A 20,416-nucleotide genomic window follows, 5' to 3' on the forward strand; every position below is an offset into this window, starting at 1 on the left:
TAAACAAAATTTGATAAAAGAAGCCTGCTACGGCAATTGCTGGCCGTAAATTGCGAGCGAAACGGTGATCGTTTATAGCCAGCCAAGGCACGTTTATGAATTATCTTTACGACCTGTGAAATTTGTGACGCGACGTTTTATTTAATCGACTCGGGTGAATTATGGGCCGTGACCTCGGCTGGCGTGCATATCGACTGTTCTCTCCGTAATCGTACACGGATTTCTGCCACGGCAGGACTTTGTCGACGGAAGGACACCACCGGGGCTTTCCACGAGATTCACAGAGATCAGAACGGTGTTTGTTAATATCGTTAAGTCCAGTTTTCGCTGACAAGACTGTACGCGACGGCTGTTCCTCCTCTGTTGCTTCACTGCCGTTTCCATTAACGAGACTAACGCGTACAACGTCGACATCGTCCCCTCTTCGCTTGCGGTACGGAATGCAGGTCTACGATGGTTACTCTTTTTATTAAAAATGAGCCGTCACGCCGGTGCGATGATCGATCGACGTTGGCCAAGTTCGCTGTTCACGATGTTCGCATAATTTATACGGAGCAACGAAAAAAGTCCTCGTGTACTACGCTATTTCAATTTTCTCTGACAGTTTTGCGTGTCATCTGCTGCGTTGCGTCATTTGCCGATTCGTGATTCTGGAATGACTATCGTCAAATGTTTTTCTAGACAGACCAAGATAGTCCGATAAAACACAGATAGCACGCTTAAAATAATTTGTACAAATAATAGTCTCCGAATACAAAGACGATCGATCGATCGATAACTTTGATTTCATCGTGCAATCGTGTTCATTGCGGACCATTAATTGGCCATCGCCTGCGTAAAACTCAGGCTGAATTTGTTATTATATAGTAAAATATTCTATATACTAAACTATATTTGTCTTTTTAATGCCGAATCAATTTTCCACTTCTGGTATTGGTTTGTTCAAGGACTGAAAACTCGTTCAAATCGTTTTATGCCACGATAACCTATCCTGTCCACGACATTTCTCTATTTTAATTAGAACATTCCGCCTGCAAACCTTAAATTATCACGCGTGGAAGAAAGGAGCATTTGTCGGTAGAACTCGCGTCCTCTGAGCGGCTGTTTCTCGTCCAGTAGAGCAGCCATACGATTAAACCGACGGTTTCCGCCGTGCTTGTTCTACGTTTCCCACGTCGTCCTTGTTCCACTTCCCATTGAGATGCCACATTGCTTTCATCAAGCGTCGGTCACGAACAAACGTTAGGCGATATTGCTTGCCGATATTTTTCACGCGTGACACTGTGCCCCGGTTTGTACCTGGCATAAGAAATCAAGGGGCACCGTATATATGTTTTCGAGAGCGTTGCGCTGAATAATGCACCAACTGATCGAGTAAGTTTCCATACTTTGCGACGGTTATTCAGACCTCGCAACATTGGTAATGGACGGTATTAGGAAGGTAGGCGTAGGACGCGTCGCTTATGAGGGAATATTTCATAGCTGGGAAAGTTATTCGAGGCGACTAGGGCGACTTTAACCGATCATTTGTCTTACGTCCGTTGGACCAGGAGTATTCTTTGCGCGGAAAGAGAGAATAAAAGTACGGCTCTTCTTGCGATAAGACAGCATCCTCTTCCACCCATTCCCTCCTTTCAATTACCGTTTAATTGGATTCGAGGAAAAGACGTGTACGTCGGCTTTGCCCAGCGTGATTATTCGAGCGGAACTCGAGTTTGCCAGAGAGAATCGTTAGGAGATCGTTGTTACCTGGTCGATGCGACGTACTTTGGCGTAGCCTGCTTTATTTAGCCTCTGCAACGGAGAAAATAATGTCGATCTAGTTTCGCGTTGTTTCGAAGGAAAGTATGCGCTCGGAAACTGTAGTCGACAGCGGGTTGGCGAAGGTACCGAGAGATGAAACGATAACAGAGCGCTTTGGATGGCGAGAGTAAGCTACAACGAAAGAACGAATATGGAAGCGAACATTAGGAAATCAATGCAGGGTACACATTTCTGACGGACGAAGGACTTGGCGAGGGCCGCGAAATCAACGAATAGCGTTTGCGTTGGCAAAACCGAGACAGTGTCAATTTTCATTTGCATAGTCGGACAAGCAGATTACGGCGGTTAGATATTAAAGGGAACGAGCGAACGATGGTACGCGTTTTGAAACGCGGTTTGTAACTGTTCGTCAAACGTTATCGCGCGTCGACTCGCGTCTTATCAGCGTATTGGCGCGGTGCGTTCTCGTTTCAAAGCGAAATTTCCTACGATTTAGCCACGTCGGCGACGCGCGTTAATTACTCCAGACTTATCTGGAGCTGCATGCTGCCTGTTGTGCGCCAAGGACGGCCCAGGGAAATGCAATTACGCGTGTGTCTGAACCCGCTGACTTTTCACACGTGTATCAACTTAATGGCGTAATAACGCTACGTAAAAAGGGAACTAACCGTGTCAAGGATGAACGATAATTCTCTTCTTTTAAGAAGAAACGAGGAACACGAGGGCGAACTCGAGAGTCGAGACAGACTCGTTGATGCCGGACAAGCGTATTATATTTTTTCCTCTTTCCTCGTTTCCTTTTTTCTTCTCGTTTCGCGAACATTAGTTAAGATTACATTCGCGTTGCGCCTCGTTCGTAACGTGCACCGCTAAACAAACGCAGGAAATGGAAAGAGAGAGGAGAGAGAGAGAGAGTGGGGGGGGGGTGAGAGGTGAATAAAATACAGAAAAAAGCGTAGCTGGAAGTGCAGCCAGTCCGTTGACTGAGCGGATTAAAATGGACGCGACAGGAGGTGCTGTGAATATCACTTTTCCAGCGTGAACGATAACATTCAGAATGTTCGAGGCCACCGGGTATCTATTGAAATTCCCGCGACTCCTGTTTCAACGGATCAAATCCTACGGGTTTTCCATTTGTTACCACTGGCAGACGAGAATGTGACAACCTACTGCCCGCTGCCTTTTCAACGAATTGGAACGTAGCGTTCGATCAAACTATGGTTACCCTTTCGATCCAACGTCCACGATATCTCTTTCGTTCGGAGAAGCATCGAAGAATATCGAAATGGGACGAAGGATCGTGTGGCGGGTATTAAAGATGATTAACGTGGACTAGAATGACAGATGCGATACACCTCGCCAAGAGTACTCGACGCGAGTACAGAACGGTGTAACACACCGTCAAAGTTTTCCCACGTTCGTTCGAGTATGCGTTATTCCGTGAAAAATAAAAAACTCGGAACTGGAGAATTCCAGAGACCTAGAAATTGAGAACTCGACGACTATAAAAATTTACATTCGGCCGACTCTAAGAACGCTCTAAAAATCGGGGATTCGATAACTCTGAAATTAGAAAAATTGCGAGTCGGGAAACTCTAGAATATTGGAGAACTCGCGAAGAATTCGGAAATTCCAGAACCTCAAAACTCCAGAGATCGCGAATTGAAATTCTCGATAATACCACGACCTAAGGATTTATGAATGAACTGCAGGAAAACGCATGATTCATTGATTCAACTGCATTGTGTAACACTGCGATACATAGAAAATGACCGTGTACTCACCGTCATCGCGGTATGTCGGAATAACAACAGCGTTGTTTCGTAACGCGGGCAAAGTACGTCCGCGTAAAGTTCGACTGTGCACGTGTCCTTGTCATCGCTCTCTTCGCGCCACTCGACCCATAAATCGCGTCGCATTTTCACCTGGTATTAGTACAGTTCGTTTCACGCATGACGAAGTCGCCATTATCCAACGTCTATGGGGAGCACTCTCGTCTTTAACTTTGTATCTACATAACGACGCGATGCATCACCATACATTATACTGGACGTCTGGTGGTTTCCATATTTTCGTAGTCCCGTCGAGCTTTCTTGAGCCTCGCTTTCTCCGTATACCGGCGAGTTTTCCATGCCGCCAGTGACACGGAAGTAACGCACGATCGATTACACGCGAGGCTTATAAATAACTTCGTTTGTGTGTGGTTGCACGATGCTCGGATTAAAAACGAACGATCGATCTCCTTAAAGAATATCCGAGCTCGCGAAAAGCCAAGCGATCGATTAATCGGATGCTTTAGTCAGAGATTATTACGATCACGGAACTGAAAGTTAACGAAGAAATCGATTTCGATTATATTGGCGATCGAGTTACAATTTAACTCGTACTCTCCGATAAATAAATTATCAACAAAATGCATCTGTTTCGTATAAAATCCTGACTCGTAATCCATCAAAGAGCACGTTGGATAATTTGACTATTCGGCTCGATAGGAAGTTGAAAAAGAGAATCGTCTATCGACGAAAAGAAAGAAAACGGATTACCAAGATTAACCGAGTAATCCAGGCCGATCTGGTTAATTCGACGACACGTAGCCAGCAAAGAGTCGGTTCAGCATCGAGCGAAATTGGACGAGCCTGTCCGATAATAAAAAGCGCTCTCCTCGGGGACTATTAAGATATTCGATATATCGATCGTCGTCTAAATCGTTCCCTTCGTTGATTTTATAACTAAATTTTACGATACACCACGCCATACAGTACACGCACGCGGTGTTGTTTCAACCTGGTCGAGCTAAGAGATTCGCTAACGAGGCGAATGAATAATTTGAATTCCTGCTTTTCCATGGCTGGTAATCGGTCCATAATTCATCTGAATTCCACTCTCATCGCGCAGTTCACCGTTACCAACGGAAGGAAACGTAATGACGTTAAATGAACAGCGTTCCCTTTTCGCGGAACGGAGGGAGTTTGAACGTTTCACGGTTAGTCGACCATAGGAAAATTAATTTGATCGTTAGGCGAGAACGCGAGAACAGGATTAGAATTCGGTGTAGTGAAGCGCGAGGCAGCCAGTCGTTCGGCTTGTCCTTTTATCTCGGTCTGGTGCAGATTAGCAAGACTTAACACGGTTATTGTTTTCGTAATCCGCAGAACACCTCTGGTTCGGTAAACATTTTCCTTTGAATACGCCACCGCGCGTCACCGTGACTTTCTTCTTCGAACATTCGCACTCTGTTTTACCTTTCTTCTTCCTTAATTCTTCTTTCATATTCTTTTGATGAACGAGACGTTTAATAGAACGCGAACGTTGAACGCGAGTGACGAGAATATCGTACCTGTCAACGGCAAATAAGTACGTACATACATTGATCGAAGCTGACGCACGGTGTACTAGAAAATCACAAAGGCGAATTTCTTCGGTTCTTGTTACGCGTAAGGTACAGGAAAGAGCTCTGAGCTTTTCGTAGCTCCTTCCAGCGTACACGCTTGTTTGCATATTTTATTCAGAGATTGTTGTCTAGCTTTATCACGCTAGAGAAAATTTGCTTGGAGTAACGAACATCGCGATTAGTAACATTTTTATCTTAAAGCTATACTTTTTACGTTATCTACGATTTCTCAGACGAATCTATTTATTTTTTATCGTACGCTACTTTTATTCACATTCGCGAGAAAATGTCTCTTGCGTCGCCGTTCGATGCCATTACGTTAATTTATATTTTTAATTATCTTAAAATATACCCGATTCTGGTCACGTTTTCTGTTCGAAAGGTTTGACGTTCGTTCGTTATTGCTCGATGTTTACTCTTTCGCATCGAGAAGTAACAACGATGCGAGTAAGTCATCTGCATTTGTATCTTTCATCGAATATAAAGCGACAAGTTTTAATTAGTTGTCGTTTCGCGTGATTTTATTACGCGGCATAATTACACGGGATGACAGGGCCGGGTAATAATACGCGTTTCGTTCGCAATATGCTAATTAGGTTTTCAAAAAGCCGGCGCTCCTGTGCTTGTAACAATGGACAGCGAAAATGGTAGCTCGGTTTCTAGGATGTCTACGACCGATCGATAGGCCCGTGTAGCAGAAAGCAGCTACAACGAAGAGGCAGAAACAGGTGATCGACCCGAAGCTTTCGCGGAACGTTTGATGGAAACGTTCTCGCTTCGCCGATATTTCTGAATATTTTTTCTCCTTCCTGGATAAAAGTCCGAAAAAACGTTTCATAAAGTAAAAATTCGAACCTGTCGTTGCGATCCGACTTGTCGACGATTTTAACAGCTCATCGTCGAATTTTACGTTTTACCTTTAATCCGGTTCCCCTTGAAAAATGGGGAAAATTTCAGAAATTCGTAGCTCGCTGAAGAAGTAAATAACACTGAGGAAACAATGCTGCTTTATTTTAATACGTATGCAATTTTGAAAATCGTAGGTATAACGTTTTAAGGGCGATATTAATCCACGGATGTCTGGTTTGCTTGCGCAGGATGTCCTACGAGAGCTGGGACAGAAAAAGCCGCAGCTGGACGAGCTGGTGCACACCGCGGAAGCGCTGCGTGCGGACACCAATAGACAGCAAGTGCACGGCAAAGGTAAGCTCATTCTCTTTTCCCCTATTTCAAGCCGTTTCAGCTTTCAGAAACTTTTATTTCGCGTTTCCATTTAATTCCACACGCTCCAACCTAATTCCCGTTACGCGGTTATTCACAGCTTACAATTGCCAAGTATTTCGAATTACGAGCGCTATTCGTTAGGACAGGTGATAATTTATTACCAGTTAAATCGTGAAACGAACGTAGGACGAGATTGGTAATGAGAATATCGTCATCGCGGAAGATCGATATCCGTATCGATAGCCAACGACCTTAATAAGTTTTTGTCGTCGCAATTGATAAGGGTGCACGGTTACTGCTTGCCAAGCACTTTTCAGGCCCCGGCAAATTTCAGAAGTTTAATTATCGGCCTTGATTGTTCGACCAAAGTCTGTAATAAATTGAACCATCTGTTCCACGGGACAGCTACTTATTATACGAAGTATCTTGCTCCAAGCCGTTCTTTTCAATCGTTTCTTACATCCGATTGAACGGATCGCGTGCAAAGGATTTCTCCTCTGTCAGCGATGTTCTTATGAAATCGTCAATTTGTCTTTTCTTCTACCTGCAACTTGATTCCGTAATAAGCGATCGGATATCCGAACATCGTCCTAATGATATAGTAGGAATATTAGCTTATAGACAGCTCTTACTCGTGAAATATAAAATAAAGTAAAATAATTTACTCTCGTTTAACACTTTGACGGTCGTTCTTTGCCTTCGCTTTGGTCGGCTACCGTCGCGTTTACGAGATTTCAGTTTCTTTTTTTTTTTTTTTTAATTTAATCGGCACTTGAAAGCGAGGCAAATAATTTCTATGTTCGATGGAGCTCTATCGAAGCGAAACGATTTACGAATGCATTGAAAAGACCAGCAATTTGCGAGTCTAATGATCCAGTGAAAACGGATGCTCAGAAAATGATTATATTCCTGCTTCTGGGATTATATTCTTAAATTAAACGATATAACTGTACGGGGCAATCAGTAAATAAATAAATAAATTTATATAATCATAGTAATCACAGTCATATAATAACAGTGCTGGAAGCGATCAATGGCAAAGCATTGACGCGGTTTCATTTTCTCAAGATCTTTAAACTCCGACGATTCCTCGATTCTTAAAGATCTCACACGCAATCGACTTTCTACGCGGCATCGAGCGTGCTGATCTAACGGTGCGAGTTCTTCGGATCGTTTCACGTGCGTTTTCCATACCGTAACGCTGGTAGTCGATTCTCGATCACTCGACAAGCATCGACTGCCGAATATTTTCTCAACGGTAATTCCAGCCGTTAATTGACGACTCTTTGGTCTATCTGGGTGGATTGGAAATTAGCTCGGCTAACCGTTTGGGGCGAGGCGAGGGATCCGATTGATTTGGAAACTTTTTAAATGCCCGCGAATCTGGCGCGGATTGACGCAATAGAGGGTCGAGCGCGGAGATTAACGGCGATGCCGTTAATTGTTTCAAGAGCCCTGGAAAACTCTCTCTCCCGCCGATGTCGCATTGTTCCTTCTATATTAGCGTGCCGGTACTTGTCAGTCCCGTCTGGTACTGCGCCCGTGCATTATAGCCAGACGATTCTTTCGTCCATTGTTTTCAGCAGGCCGCCCACTCTGCGTGAAATAGGGAAGAAAGGGTTATCAACCAGTTGGTTCCCGTCTCTTGCGTTATGCGTCGCAAGCTACGCTTCTTCTCCAGCATTCTTATTAATCGCACCTGCGCCCCCTTTTACCGTATTTCACGCTATTAAATGTCTTGGTTTCGCGTGATCATCAGAATCATGGATGTTGACGCAAATTCGTGTCTTTCGTAGATATAAGAAAGTACTAACGAATCCGGCGTCTTTTCTTTCTTTCGCTTGAAACATATTATTTTATATCTTTTCCGATGATACGTTCTTGCATCTTCAAGTTTTGTATATACGCGCGAACATCCGCAGTATGGCAATCGTATACGTCGTTTTCATGGAATCGGTGAATTTTTCGTCCAATTGCATTAATAATTCCACGACGTCGATGAATAATACGGTAGAGATCGAAGAAATTCTTATTCCTCGATATAAAGTGTACAACACCGATCGTGCAATAATAATAGGACAATCTAGTACAATTTGAATGGACAGGAAAAAAAGAATATTCGGTGTCGTGACGCTACTTCATATCCTTGTAAAAACTCTACTTCGTATGGAACTTGCGACATCGAGGTGAAAACTTGTAATTCGTCTCTCTTTAACTTGATCGGAACGTATATACTAGGAAGAAAAATTGTGCGTCCAAAGTTGGCCAAGTTTATCGTTCGGCGGTACATAGAAAAATAAAAAGGTGGCCGTTTTATCGATCTAAAAATCGCTCGTACTCGCAAGCTGTCGGTTTACGGGTAGCAGCCCGATGTCTGGTTTTCCGTCTTGGCTGGCGTGCACGTGCCTCCTCGAGATTGAACCGATGCTGAAGTGGCTCGACACGGCAACCTCGGGTATATCGAAAGGCGGCCGCATTTCGGCCAACCTCTCCACAGCAGATTTTTCATAACGGTCACGTTATCAAACCGCGGCAAATGCCCACCTAGTCCGAAGTGCTGCTGTTCCCTCGCAGCCTTTAATTACCAGCACGAAACACTGACATGCTAACGCTCTCGCGTTTCACCGCCGTTTCTTCTATGCATCCCCTGTATTATACGCTCGAATCGTTCCGGCCCTTCTTCTACTTTGTTTCTACGTAGAAACGCGCTCCTAACTTTTTATATTATACGTCGAACCACTAATCACGTGCGTCTCGTTTCTCGTAGGTAGGAAATTGGATAGAGGAACAAATCGGATATTAAGATTTCTTTGCAATTAAAAGTAAATCGAAAATATTCCATCGTTGATGCACCGATTTACATTACCATTCGACGTTGCGAGTATTCGATTATAAAGCAAATACGATATCTGCGATTAGCGAAGATTCCACTTGAAATTTATTAAACGTCGTGCTCTCGTTTCTCGGAGAAAAGAAATACGCGAGGAACGTCCGATGTTATCGTCAAAAGTTAACCGTGCAAAAACGACTTCATGAAACATTCAGAGTTCCCTTCTACTTTACGTAAACGTTTCCTATCTGCGCGTAAAATTACCGTGGAATCTTTTCGAAGGCTCCAAAGTGCATCGAAGCTAGCGTTTCAGCCAGAAAGTATCGCTTCGTCTTAAAGTACAATGGTCGTTCAGATTCTCATATCGCGTACCAGTTTATTTCTCAGACAGATGTACGTGGATGAATGCAATCGGCTGATATATACGTGGCGTTGATTCTTTTTCCGGTGGATTTCGTATTCGTCGTCGATACTTTCGCGACTATCGACGAGTAACGCACCAGAGGGAGACGAAAAACGATAGAAAATGTCTCGAGATAAGCCATTGTCCCCGCTTTTATCCCGACAGTTACGTACAGTCGACGATGCAACTTTCTTTGAGGGAAATTCCACGAATTGTCTTGAACCGTGTCGCGAAACTGGCGTCGCTCGATCGAATACCTGATCTCCTTCGGCATTGTTGCCAAAACTCTCGCTTGCGGAATTAAATTCTTCCGTGTCGTTAATTAAACCCTTCTATTAACTGGATAGGGTGGCAGATTCGGGTCTGGCGAAACCGGAAGGCAAATTAACTCCAGGTGTGAAATCGTCTCCGGGACTGAGTGTTGTAAGAATGTAAAGCGACTCGCGATCGTTTGCCTCAAATATTTCCTATCGAATAGCGAATATAGTTTCTGTTCTTTGTGCAAAATAATTATAACACGATCTCGATTCATGATTATACGTAGGAGATATCAATTAGATGATTCTAAAATTAAATAGAACGTCTGACATTTTAGAACCGAGAGTAGAACTCAAATTACTAGCGATTTGAAATATTTATATCGTTGGCATAATATTTTCAAGATTACAGGAAAAGAAGGTCGCGTTACCTAATTTTCGCAGAGAAACACATTTAGAGTTCGTTCCGCTGTCAGTCAATGTCGTATTAACAAAATCGTTCGATGAAGCGGAACGCGTCTTTTTCCACCTCTTGAAACTTTTCAACTTACTTTCCAGATATTTTTATCAAGAGATCCACAGCTTCGAAACTAGTTGCTTTTTTTTGTTACGTTAAACGTCGTATTAAGCTCTGCCGTTTAATCGTACAGTTCGTTAAATTCGGAAAATCAATAGAAACGTGTCTATCACGCTGTTTCCGCCCGCGACCTTTACTTTATTATATTTGCAACTGCAATTTCCAATTCACGCAGCCTCCAAATCCGTGAAAGAGAAATAACAACAACGTCGATATTCACATCCGTGTATTTATCAAAATTCACTGTGTACGGGATTCTCTGGGCGTAACCATTCCATTTGCATAAACAGATTCCTACATATTCGAGCTGCTTCATACGGCATATGGAAAATCGCGGATATATTAACAACAATTATACAAGCGCGTTAACAGCTGGTCGGATCGTTTTCGGTTGACGATAATGCAGCACGGACGGTGCGTTCTCGAGGTCGGTTCGGAAGCCTCTCGGCATTGCATTCCTGCGTGCGGCTTTTGGGACACACATCCGTCGACCATGGCGATAGGACGGTGTGCGAGATAGCAACCGACTTGTACCCCAGGAATGAAGGCAAGAGCCACTTCAAAGCCGACAGCGTTTCTGTGTACGCGTGTGTTCACCACGTGTGCACCACGATAGGACGAATACACGTGTACTGTGCACGCATCCCTCTGGCTATAAACCGTGCCAATAACGCACCCTATTCTTGTCGCGTTACGTAGTCCACGCATGCCCATTACAAACGTTCTGGATTTTTAGCATTACAACGCGAAAGAATATTTCAGGGAATTTTACGGTTGCGTAACGTGCAGCCTCCGGTGTCAAAGCCAATTTTCCGATTTGATTTTTCGATATTTTTTCATCAAATCTGCCGATGAAACTGCTCCGGTCATTTTCACGTTGGTTCGTTAAAATTTTGTTGCTTCTGTGTTTGCTTAATTCCGGTTCAACGCCTTAGTCCGTCCGGTAGAGGGTAAAAAATGTTTTAACGTTAGTGCAAACAACCTTTTGTCCCCCGTTTTTTGTTTTTTACAGTTCAAAAGAAAGATTATCAGCTTCCTAAAAATACTTATATATTGTATAGTTGCAATATTTACGTTGACTGTAGGCAGGTGCTGAAAAAAAAAAAAAAAAACAGTCGTGAAACAAAGGTAGAAGAAATTGTACTAATATACTCGAAAGAGCCGATGTATTTTATTTTCCGAAAATGAGACGCTAGACGCGTTGATAGGCGAAAACCGCAACCTGTTGCGAGGAAGTCAGAACTTGGCATTCTCTTTATACGGATGATGTTTCATAATAGAGTCGATGAAGCGAGGCTCTGCTTCTTGGAAAGTACCCATTCGCTTCGCGAGCCAAGGGTTATTCAATTTTGACGACTCACCGAGTGGAAAAGTACGATTGACCTAACTTTTATAGCCTCCCCTATGATTCGTTGAAAGATATTTCGCGTGATAAATGGCACATCGTATAAAAACCTTGCAAAAATCACACGCTTAGAAAAACACAAGATATAGTTGGTAATAAAGCTGTACGAAGTAGAATATGGCATATACACGATGTTGTATTTTCCAAGTAAATATACAGAAGCGATTGATACCGAATAAACACGTCCACTCGCCATCGATACCCATTTGTCCGTTATTGTCTTGTCCACTATCCTGATTAACCGAGTGTTTGTCCAGCCTTTTCGATCATAATAATTGTAATCTTTATTCTGGTGGCAAATCAAACGCAAACGAGCAAAAGAAAAGAACAGAAAACGGAGTGGCAAACGCTATAAGATAATTTGCCCATCCACAAAGTTCGACGCTATTCCTCTCCCTTCAACGTAGACGAAGTATTTTCGCTGTTCGAAACAACGACGTTTAACCACGTGGAAGGCGTAAACACGAGTTGCAAACGGTAGGAAAATATCTTATTCTCGCTCGAAGCGCGATATCAATGTTCTTAGATCGGTAGACCTGTTTAATTGCACGTTTCTTTCGTAAGCTTTTTAAGATTCAGAGTCGAATCTCGGTCCACGCGTACTTTCCATAAGTTTCACTTACGGTTTATCCTTCCTGCTACAAATACTGTTTCTCTCGTTCGTGTAGAAGTGGTTCACGTACTTTTCTGGACAAAACTTGCACGTATAAGGGACGGCTACCACACCACTTTGGTCGTCTCGCCACTTCGCAATTACCCCGAATCTATGGCGACTTAAGAGCGTTGCATATCTCCCAAATTATACGTACTTTAGGTAACTTATTGCGACTAAAGTATCAGTACGCGTTCCGGCTTCTCGCCTAATTGCTTAATTATGTCAATTAATGGGGGAACGGTAGAGCTTGCCAGCTGTGTTTCGCTTCCTCTCAGAGGATGAAGTATGTCCGGAACGTTTCAGCCGCTGACACCCTTTCGCCTCGGGCTCTCAGGTAACGAGAGAAGAGCTCTTTGATTTTCAAGCAGGCAGTTTTGTTATTCGATACAGAACGTTAATTGTAAATTGTCAATTATTCGAGACACATGGTTAGTCGGTTCCAAGTCTCGCGATTTGTTCGCTTTCGCGAGTTGTTTATTTACGTATTCGCCTTGTTTGTTTATAAACTTGTGTCTGTTTACGCCCTTGTTTCATTTACTCTTATCAGATTCCTTTAACGTGATTTATTTCTGCTGTGTGATATAGCAGAATTTCAGCTTCGCGTGTTAAAGTCGATCTACCGGAGACGGTGTACGAGAAAGTGTTAAGAGTGAAGATTAATAGATCGTCGAGGGATCAAGTTGAAGATCTAATCCCTTTGGTTTCAGCTACTGCTTTAGCGCTTTGCTTTCGAAATTCATTAAGCTACACGGAATTACATAAATACGTCAAACGTTAGACGCCTATAAAACATTTGCTCTATCAATGTTTAAAGCGAATACGGAATCAAAGAACGCGGTATCTCTGTTCGCAAGTTTGAATTTTTCCTTTGAAATAGTTTTCTTAAATTAGTTGTTAAACCATCTTGATTGTAATTCCGTTCTCTATCGAAACCCTTTGGTCGACGATGACTACGCATTTCGAGACGCAAGAGCACTCGTTGCCAGGCAAATAGGAACGTTTATTCCACGACGGAGGTGCGTTTTCTTCCGCTTTCGTTGCACGTTTCGCGGAGCATGGGAACTCGAGGGAAGAAAAAACGAGAGTGGAGAAGAAGCAGCCGCGACAAACATAATGGGAAATCGTTGATGGAGACATTATGCTTCCTCCATTACACACGACGAGAGCGAAGTTGCTTAAGGAACGCGTCGCTGTTTGGGAAGATTGCTTTTTCTCTCTCGAAAAGGCTCGCTCTACCTCCGCCAGAAGACAGAGCTTCGTCGTTCCGTACATGGTCGAAGTTGTATTACGACGTTAACGAGCTAATTGGATTTAAAAATACACCACGCCTCTTTCTCTCTCTCTTTGCTTGTTTTTGACACATTTTCTTCTTTGATGCCTCGCAAACTTTTGTGGTTTCCCGAACGACAAGCCATCGCATACAATGTAATTTGTGGGCGAGACTACGTATTAGTTTGGGTTAAGGTGATTTCGCTGCAACCGCCGCTGCTATTGTTCTTTCAGCCTGGAAAGTATTACGTCGTACCTGTAATATTTAAAGTTTAATGGCACCGATTGTAAAGAACGTTTCCGATAAGAATGGAAAACCTGGCTACAAACGCTGTCGTTTTTGCGTCTATTGTATTTCGATATAAAAGTGGTAGATCGTGATTTATGAAGTGGCGCGAATATTAGGTTTTTAAATCGTTTCTGTTCTTTTAAACCGGTCACGTTACACTCTTTACAAAAACATGGTTTCATTGATCTCTTGATCCATCCAACGCGTCCAACTCTGAATTGCTCGGCTTTGCTGGAAATCTCGTTCGATTCCCGGAGAATGTAGGTATTTTCAGTGGATCTCTGGCAGAAGGTGAGTCTCGGGTGATCTCGCGAACAAAAACACGATGGATTCACGTCGAGAGGTCTGACTGGCCACGTAGTATCAGCCTCACGATTTATCCATTTGTCAGAAGCTGCGCCATTCAAACAGTTTCAAGATATCAGCTTTGAGAATTCAAAACGTCTTCGTGTAATCTGACCGCATACAGAACGTTAGAAAATGCGAGTCGAAAACTTTGCCAACCTCTGCATCGTTTGCTGAGAGAAGCCAAAAATATCCGATCAGCATAGGTTTTAGAATCAATCATCTCGATGTATCGAATTTCGTATTCATCGTATCGATATTTAAATGGAACTGTCTGATCAATCGTCCGAATCTTTTGCATATTTTGTGGCGAATAAAGAAACAACGTTGCGAGCTTGAAGCGAATGGTAAACGCATGATCGCACCGAATTCGCAAATGTCATTTTCCCATCGAAATAGAAACACACATCACACATGTAACATTTTTTGCGTTTTTAACGGCAAACGATCAGCTTCGCGATCTATCTTGATTGCACATTTTTTTACATCTCTCAGTGAGTACTACAAGCTCGCAAAGTCAAAGTAGATGCTCTTTCCGCATAAATCCTCGCTTTAAACTCCGTCAAGTTACTTCGGTCTTAAATATCTTCGTTTCTCGAGACAAAAGAGCGTAGAAGTATGAAACTTGGGAGCCGCTTTACGGAATGTCAGAGTCGATTCGCAGTTTTTTCTAGCCGTATCACGGGATTCCATAGAAAAAGTGGTAGGGCTGAACGTGCACCGGTTCTATTCCCGTCACGTAGTAAATGCATCCGAGGCAATTTTACAGGCGCGTCATCCGAGCATTTTCATTTTCGGAGCCCAAGTATTCCGACATAACCGTTTCGTTGGTTGTCATAAATCATGGGTGTGTCTGACGTTTACACATCCTCGCACGCGCTCCTTTCCATGCAAGTATCTCGACGTGGCCTTGCCTTGGTCGTTGCATCGTTCGCTATAGCTACTTTCCTACGACCAAATAAAAATCGTGTTTCGGCCCTGGCCAAGAGATTCGTATCTTTGGCGATATACTTTTGTTAACGTTCGTCGAGTAAATAGCGCGCGTATCAATTACAAAATTGATTTGGGATAGTTAATTTTCAAATTTTGTTTAAACGGTCGATGTGCAGCGACAAATCACGAAAACGAAAGAGGAAAAGAAGAACGTCAACGATTGGAAAAGACGTATGGTGGTATTTGAGGCCAGGGGGGAAAACCGACGGATCGCGAAACCTTTCTTCGATGGTACGTGCATCTTCGATCGAGGATATCTAGGATAAGATGCAGGATTTTTCTTTCTCTCTTTCTTCGTTTTTTCAACCGGCGTTCTTGTGGATCCGACTTTAATAATTCACGTCACGCAGTCTCCGATACGGCAGCCAAGGAAATACTCCTGGGGAATTTGCTTTCGGTACACGGGAATGGCTGCGTGTCGATATATTTTATTTACTGCCCCCTCCTCTCCCTTTTTCCATTGATTCCTCGTCACCGGCTGATCTATGGATTTTCCTCTGGCATTCTTCAACATCTGCTTCGAATCGCGTCGTTACGTCCATTCTTGTACATTTATCCGTACATCACCGAATCACCTCTGCCGACTAACGTTTTATGTTACTTTACGCGGCCAGGGAAAGAAGAAGATTGTAAAGCAACGTAAGCTCGTACACACCCTACCTATTCGTTCCTTTTCATAGCCTTCTCATTCCATGTCCCACGATTGCTACTTATTCTTATTATGGAGATTGTTTCAACCAACAACCTGCACCTTGGACGTTCCATTTTGGTCCATATATACTATGGCAAGGTTGTTGTTCTCGCAGACAGTCGTAAATCGCTTATACGACGCAACATTTCTTACGCTTTTTTTGAAACGAGAATAACAGAGTGAGCGTAGAAAGGACGAAACGAAATATCTGCGAATAATCTTGGTCTTTGATATTTCTTTGACGTATTTTCTTTAGTTTTTAAAAATTTGTATTAGTCTCCATTAATTCCAGAATTTCTGTATTTTACGTTTCGAGCTACGAGTAGTTTCGTTAATCTGTTAATTGTATCGATGATGGTTTGCTCCTGATAAACATACTTTGCGGTAGAGTCAAAGGCACATCAGAACGGTATAAAAAAGCGAAGTCTACTGAGAAAGCTTCTTTGCTCCCTATCCTCTGTTCCCCTGAAATAGAAGACTAGCAACGAAAGTAGACAAATTCAAAGGAGGATAATTTCTTTTCTCCGGTAGACGACCCTAAAGTTTGTCGGGACGCGGGCCAAGGGGATCGAAATACCCGCGGAATAAATGTTGATTGGAAAAAGACTCGTCCGAATTGTTCGTAATGAGTTTCGTGGCAAAACAGAAGCATCGAGCGTAATGTTCGTTTAATTCGCGCGGAAACAAGGCCTTCCCAAAGGGATGGCTTCACGATTACGAATCTTTGTCTAGTACCTTTTTCCTACACCTTTACGAATGCTTTTAAACGTCGAAGAAATTTCTTGGGACGATCAAGATTGCAATTTTACTTACCCTGAGATCCTTGACAAAACCGATCGCAAAACTCTCTAAATATCGAAATATCGAAATAAATAAGAGTAAAATCGTTCCAACTCTGCCTGTGCCAACGACTATCACACGAATCGATATCAACGTCTTCTATAGTAGTTAATTCCAATAACAGCGAAAATAATAGCGTAAAGACGTGGTCGTCCGTCCCCAACGTTATCCATTTGCAGTTGCACCCTCAGCAACAATCCCTTCGCCCTACCGTTAGCCTCAAATACAATTTTACGCGTTTTACGCTGCTCGTCCCGTTGTTTTCTCGCCTTCGCCAACCGTTTACCGCGCATTTCACGTTAGAATTGAAATGCAAACGCGTTTATCGCGTTCGTTACCAATGGGCTACTTAACAATTCTTTTCTCTCGCCGGTCGCGTTTCAGTCGCCGGATGTTTCGTATATTTTATAATCCATGCATCTGGATCGCGCGTGCGATTTTCGCGCTGGCAAATGCGAACAATACCGTCATCACCAGGACGTATCGCGATTCGCACTTCCGGTGAGTGCGAACGCGGCTGAAAACCATGGAAAATCCGATTATTCGTATCACCGGCGCGTACGCGAGAGAGTAGAGGAGATATGGAGAGGAGGAGGCGGAGAGAAAGACAGAGAAAGAGAGAGCGAGAGAGGGAGAGAGATATCCCGGCCGGATTTCCAAAGCCGACACCGCATTTGCGGGGAAATTACAATATAACGCGCGCCCTCTGCGTAAAGCGGAATTTATTACAGCGCGTTTACACGCGTAAAACATAGGTAAGCGACGTCGATCGACGCAGGGAATTGGTGGCGCGTGAAAAGTGGTGGGCTCGTTCGATGCCCGATTATCTTGCTTGCTTAGAGCGTAATCGCTCGTTTGTTTGATCCATTTGCTCGTCTGCGCGTCGAGGAGTGTACAGCAGCGTTATCTGGCAATCGGATGGATCGACGTTCTAAGAATTTGAATCGCAAATGAAAGAGGTAGATCTCTCGTAATCGTGTAAAATATTCTTAAATAGCCGCGCAGGATTGCGATGTCCGCAGGACGAAATATGATATTTTGGAAAAAATGGGTCATCCGTGATTGGAATGAAATTTTAGGGAAATAATAGGACAAGAAGTTGGAGGATTCTATCAGGAAACGCTTGCTCAAAGTGTCGGCATTACAGGGAGCTAATATAGATAGTAATTATTCAAGTTGATATAGGGAAACGAAATTGAACACGTGGCCGAACGGAATGCTGTACGTTAATAACTTAACGTCCGATTCTCTAGATCTACTTACCCGAAGGCGTACATTTCCGGTCTGCGTTTCCTAACCTGGCATCTCCACGATGCCTGCGAACGAATCGAACGTTAACGAGCTTACCTTCGTTCGGTGCGTCTCGAGGCTTCCACCCTCCGGTGGGACATTCATTAAAGGCGAGAAAAGAATTCCAAGGAAGGAAGTTATTAAAGTTTCTTTTCACGTAGAGTCAGAAACGATTCCGAGACAGGGAAGAGGCAGGGTTAAAGAACGAGAATGTCCCGGTTATGAGTTTTACGAGCGAGCCGCTGCGTCCAACGCACGACAGAGCACTTCGTCAAAAGTCGTTGAAAATTGCGATAATGCTAACGATTTTCCCTCGGACGAACGAGCCACCGTTATGCACGCTCGACACGTTCAACCTAAATCCTCGTTCGATCCCGAATCTTCCTTTATCAAATTTCTGTCAGATTGGCGAAAATATGCTGCGTTCGCTCGGATCATCGATGCGATTATCGAAGGGCTTCCTTGCTGGCGTTTTACTTTGCTCGATAGCGCTACGGGAACTTGTATCTTTACACCGTCCAACTTTCCAGAGTCGGTACAACTTTTAAAACTCGTAATCTTTTGCTTAATATTCCGGGATAGATTGCTCCGTGACGGTAATCCAATCGCCGTAACGATCTTCTTCGAGGTACTCGTGCTCCGTCCTTTTTTTTTCTTCGTTCTATTTTCCTTCGCTTTTATCGCCGATGATGTTCGATCGAAGGTAGACCGTGCGACGAGCAGGCGTGTTTGGTGAAAATTAAGAGGCGCGCAAACTCGAAAGCTCTGCCTGCAAGACGGTGTTCTCGACGAGAGTCCGCGTCGACGAGCGGTAAATTAGTATCGCTAGCTGTACCGGTCAGGCGAGATTATCCCGCACCGCGCGCCCGGAACGATTCTTCTACGATTTACAGGAAAACCATTTTGCGGAATAAGAGTGTTCTCGAATCTGCTGGCGAAGATAAGGGTAGATTACGTATAGGCGCGGTGCTTAACTTCGTCCATATAACGTTCCACACCGGCAAGGAACGATCTCGTTCGTTGAATTTTTATGGTTGTTCGCCGTACCGGCTGTAACGCCCTAGAAAGTACGATAGTATTATTACGCCAGGAGATCTTGAAATATTGCCTGGCCGTATATTTCATGTAAGTGGGCGATTCCGTTGTCTCGGACTGAGAGAAGTGGCAGGCAAGAAGACAGTGGCAGAGAGACAGCGCAGGAGATTCGATCGAAACTTGCGTTTATTCCATTTCGTTTGTGTCCCTTTCAATGAGACTACCGTACTCGCGGAACACGAGAACGTAAATCACGTTGCAACAATGGGATGGAAAAATTGCCAGCGTGTACTTATCGAACTCTCTGATACGAGAGACCTTGCGGCTCGTTGTACTGCAAAGTACCGGAGATATCACGCTACCAATGTGTTATCGATCGAAAGCAAAGAATAACACCGAGATTTTCTAATTTTAAATTTACAAACTATAAATCGAGGAAATTGTACGCCGACAACAGCGTCGGAGAATTCGCGATGAGTTGGGAGAAAATAAGAAAAGTCTATTATGAAAATTATATCGTCGATCGAACGAGCTTTTATAAAAATACCATGAATTTTTTACACAACCATAGAAATAAACTACGATCAGCCTATCCCGGAATATCAACGTTTCGATTTTCCTACGAAATTTTTCCAATTTTATAAACGGTTAGATCAGGGCAACGATCGTTGCAGACCTATCAAACGTTTGGTAAACATCGCGCGCGGTTTCCTCTGGGCTAATAGACGATTTCGGCAATTTCGCTCGTTCTTCCACCCTCCTCCCTCCCCCCTCCCACGTTTCACGGTCGACGAACGAAATATTCCAGCCATATTCCGCGGAAAAGCATTACCGAAACGAACACCGTCGTCGACGTTCTTTTCTCCCGACTTTACTACCGTCTGCCGATGGAAGACGAGCGATCGTCGATCGGATCGCAGTGTTTCCTCGTTGGCCACGGAAATCAGTTTCGACAACCGCGAAATGGCGCTTTTTCAACCTGTCATCCGCGCGTTTCGGTCAATCGATAGTTACGCGTGCTGCCTTTTTCTCTTCTTTCTTTTTTCCTTTCTTTTTTCCTCTTCGGTTTACTCTCGTCTGTCACTCCACGTAACGCAACAGTTATTTTTGTCATCCATTTCCACGCAGAATTTAATATCCGACCGGTTGGTTACGACG

The 20,416-nt window shown here is 43.6% G+C and overlaps 1 protein-coding gene across 9 annotated transcripts in view; it reads left to right on the forward strand.

Moving 5' to 3' along the window:
- LOC117210891 (dystrophin, isoforms A/C/F/G/H) overlaps nucleotides 1–20,416 on the forward strand; it is a 441,996-nt gene that overhangs the window by 94,657 nt on the left and 326,923 nt on the right. For all 9 annotated transcript variants that reach the window (XM_033454312.1, XM_033454311.1, XM_033454305.1 and 6 more), the window contains one exon: nucleotides 6,253–6,358. In XM_033454312.1, the coding sequence (XP_033310203.1) occupies nucleotides 6,253–6,358 (106 nt within the window). The remainder of the gene's footprint in view (nucleotides 1–6,252; nucleotides 6,359–20,416) is intronic.

The sequence above is a fragment of the Bombus bifarius genome, unplaced genomic scaffold, assembly GCF_011952205.1.
Source record: "Bombus bifarius isolate JDL3187 unplaced genomic scaffold, Bbif_JDL3187 scf7180000008213, whole genome shotgun sequence".
Lineage (NCBI taxonomy): Eukaryota > Metazoa > Arthropoda > Insecta > Hymenoptera > Apidae > Bombus > Bombus bifarius.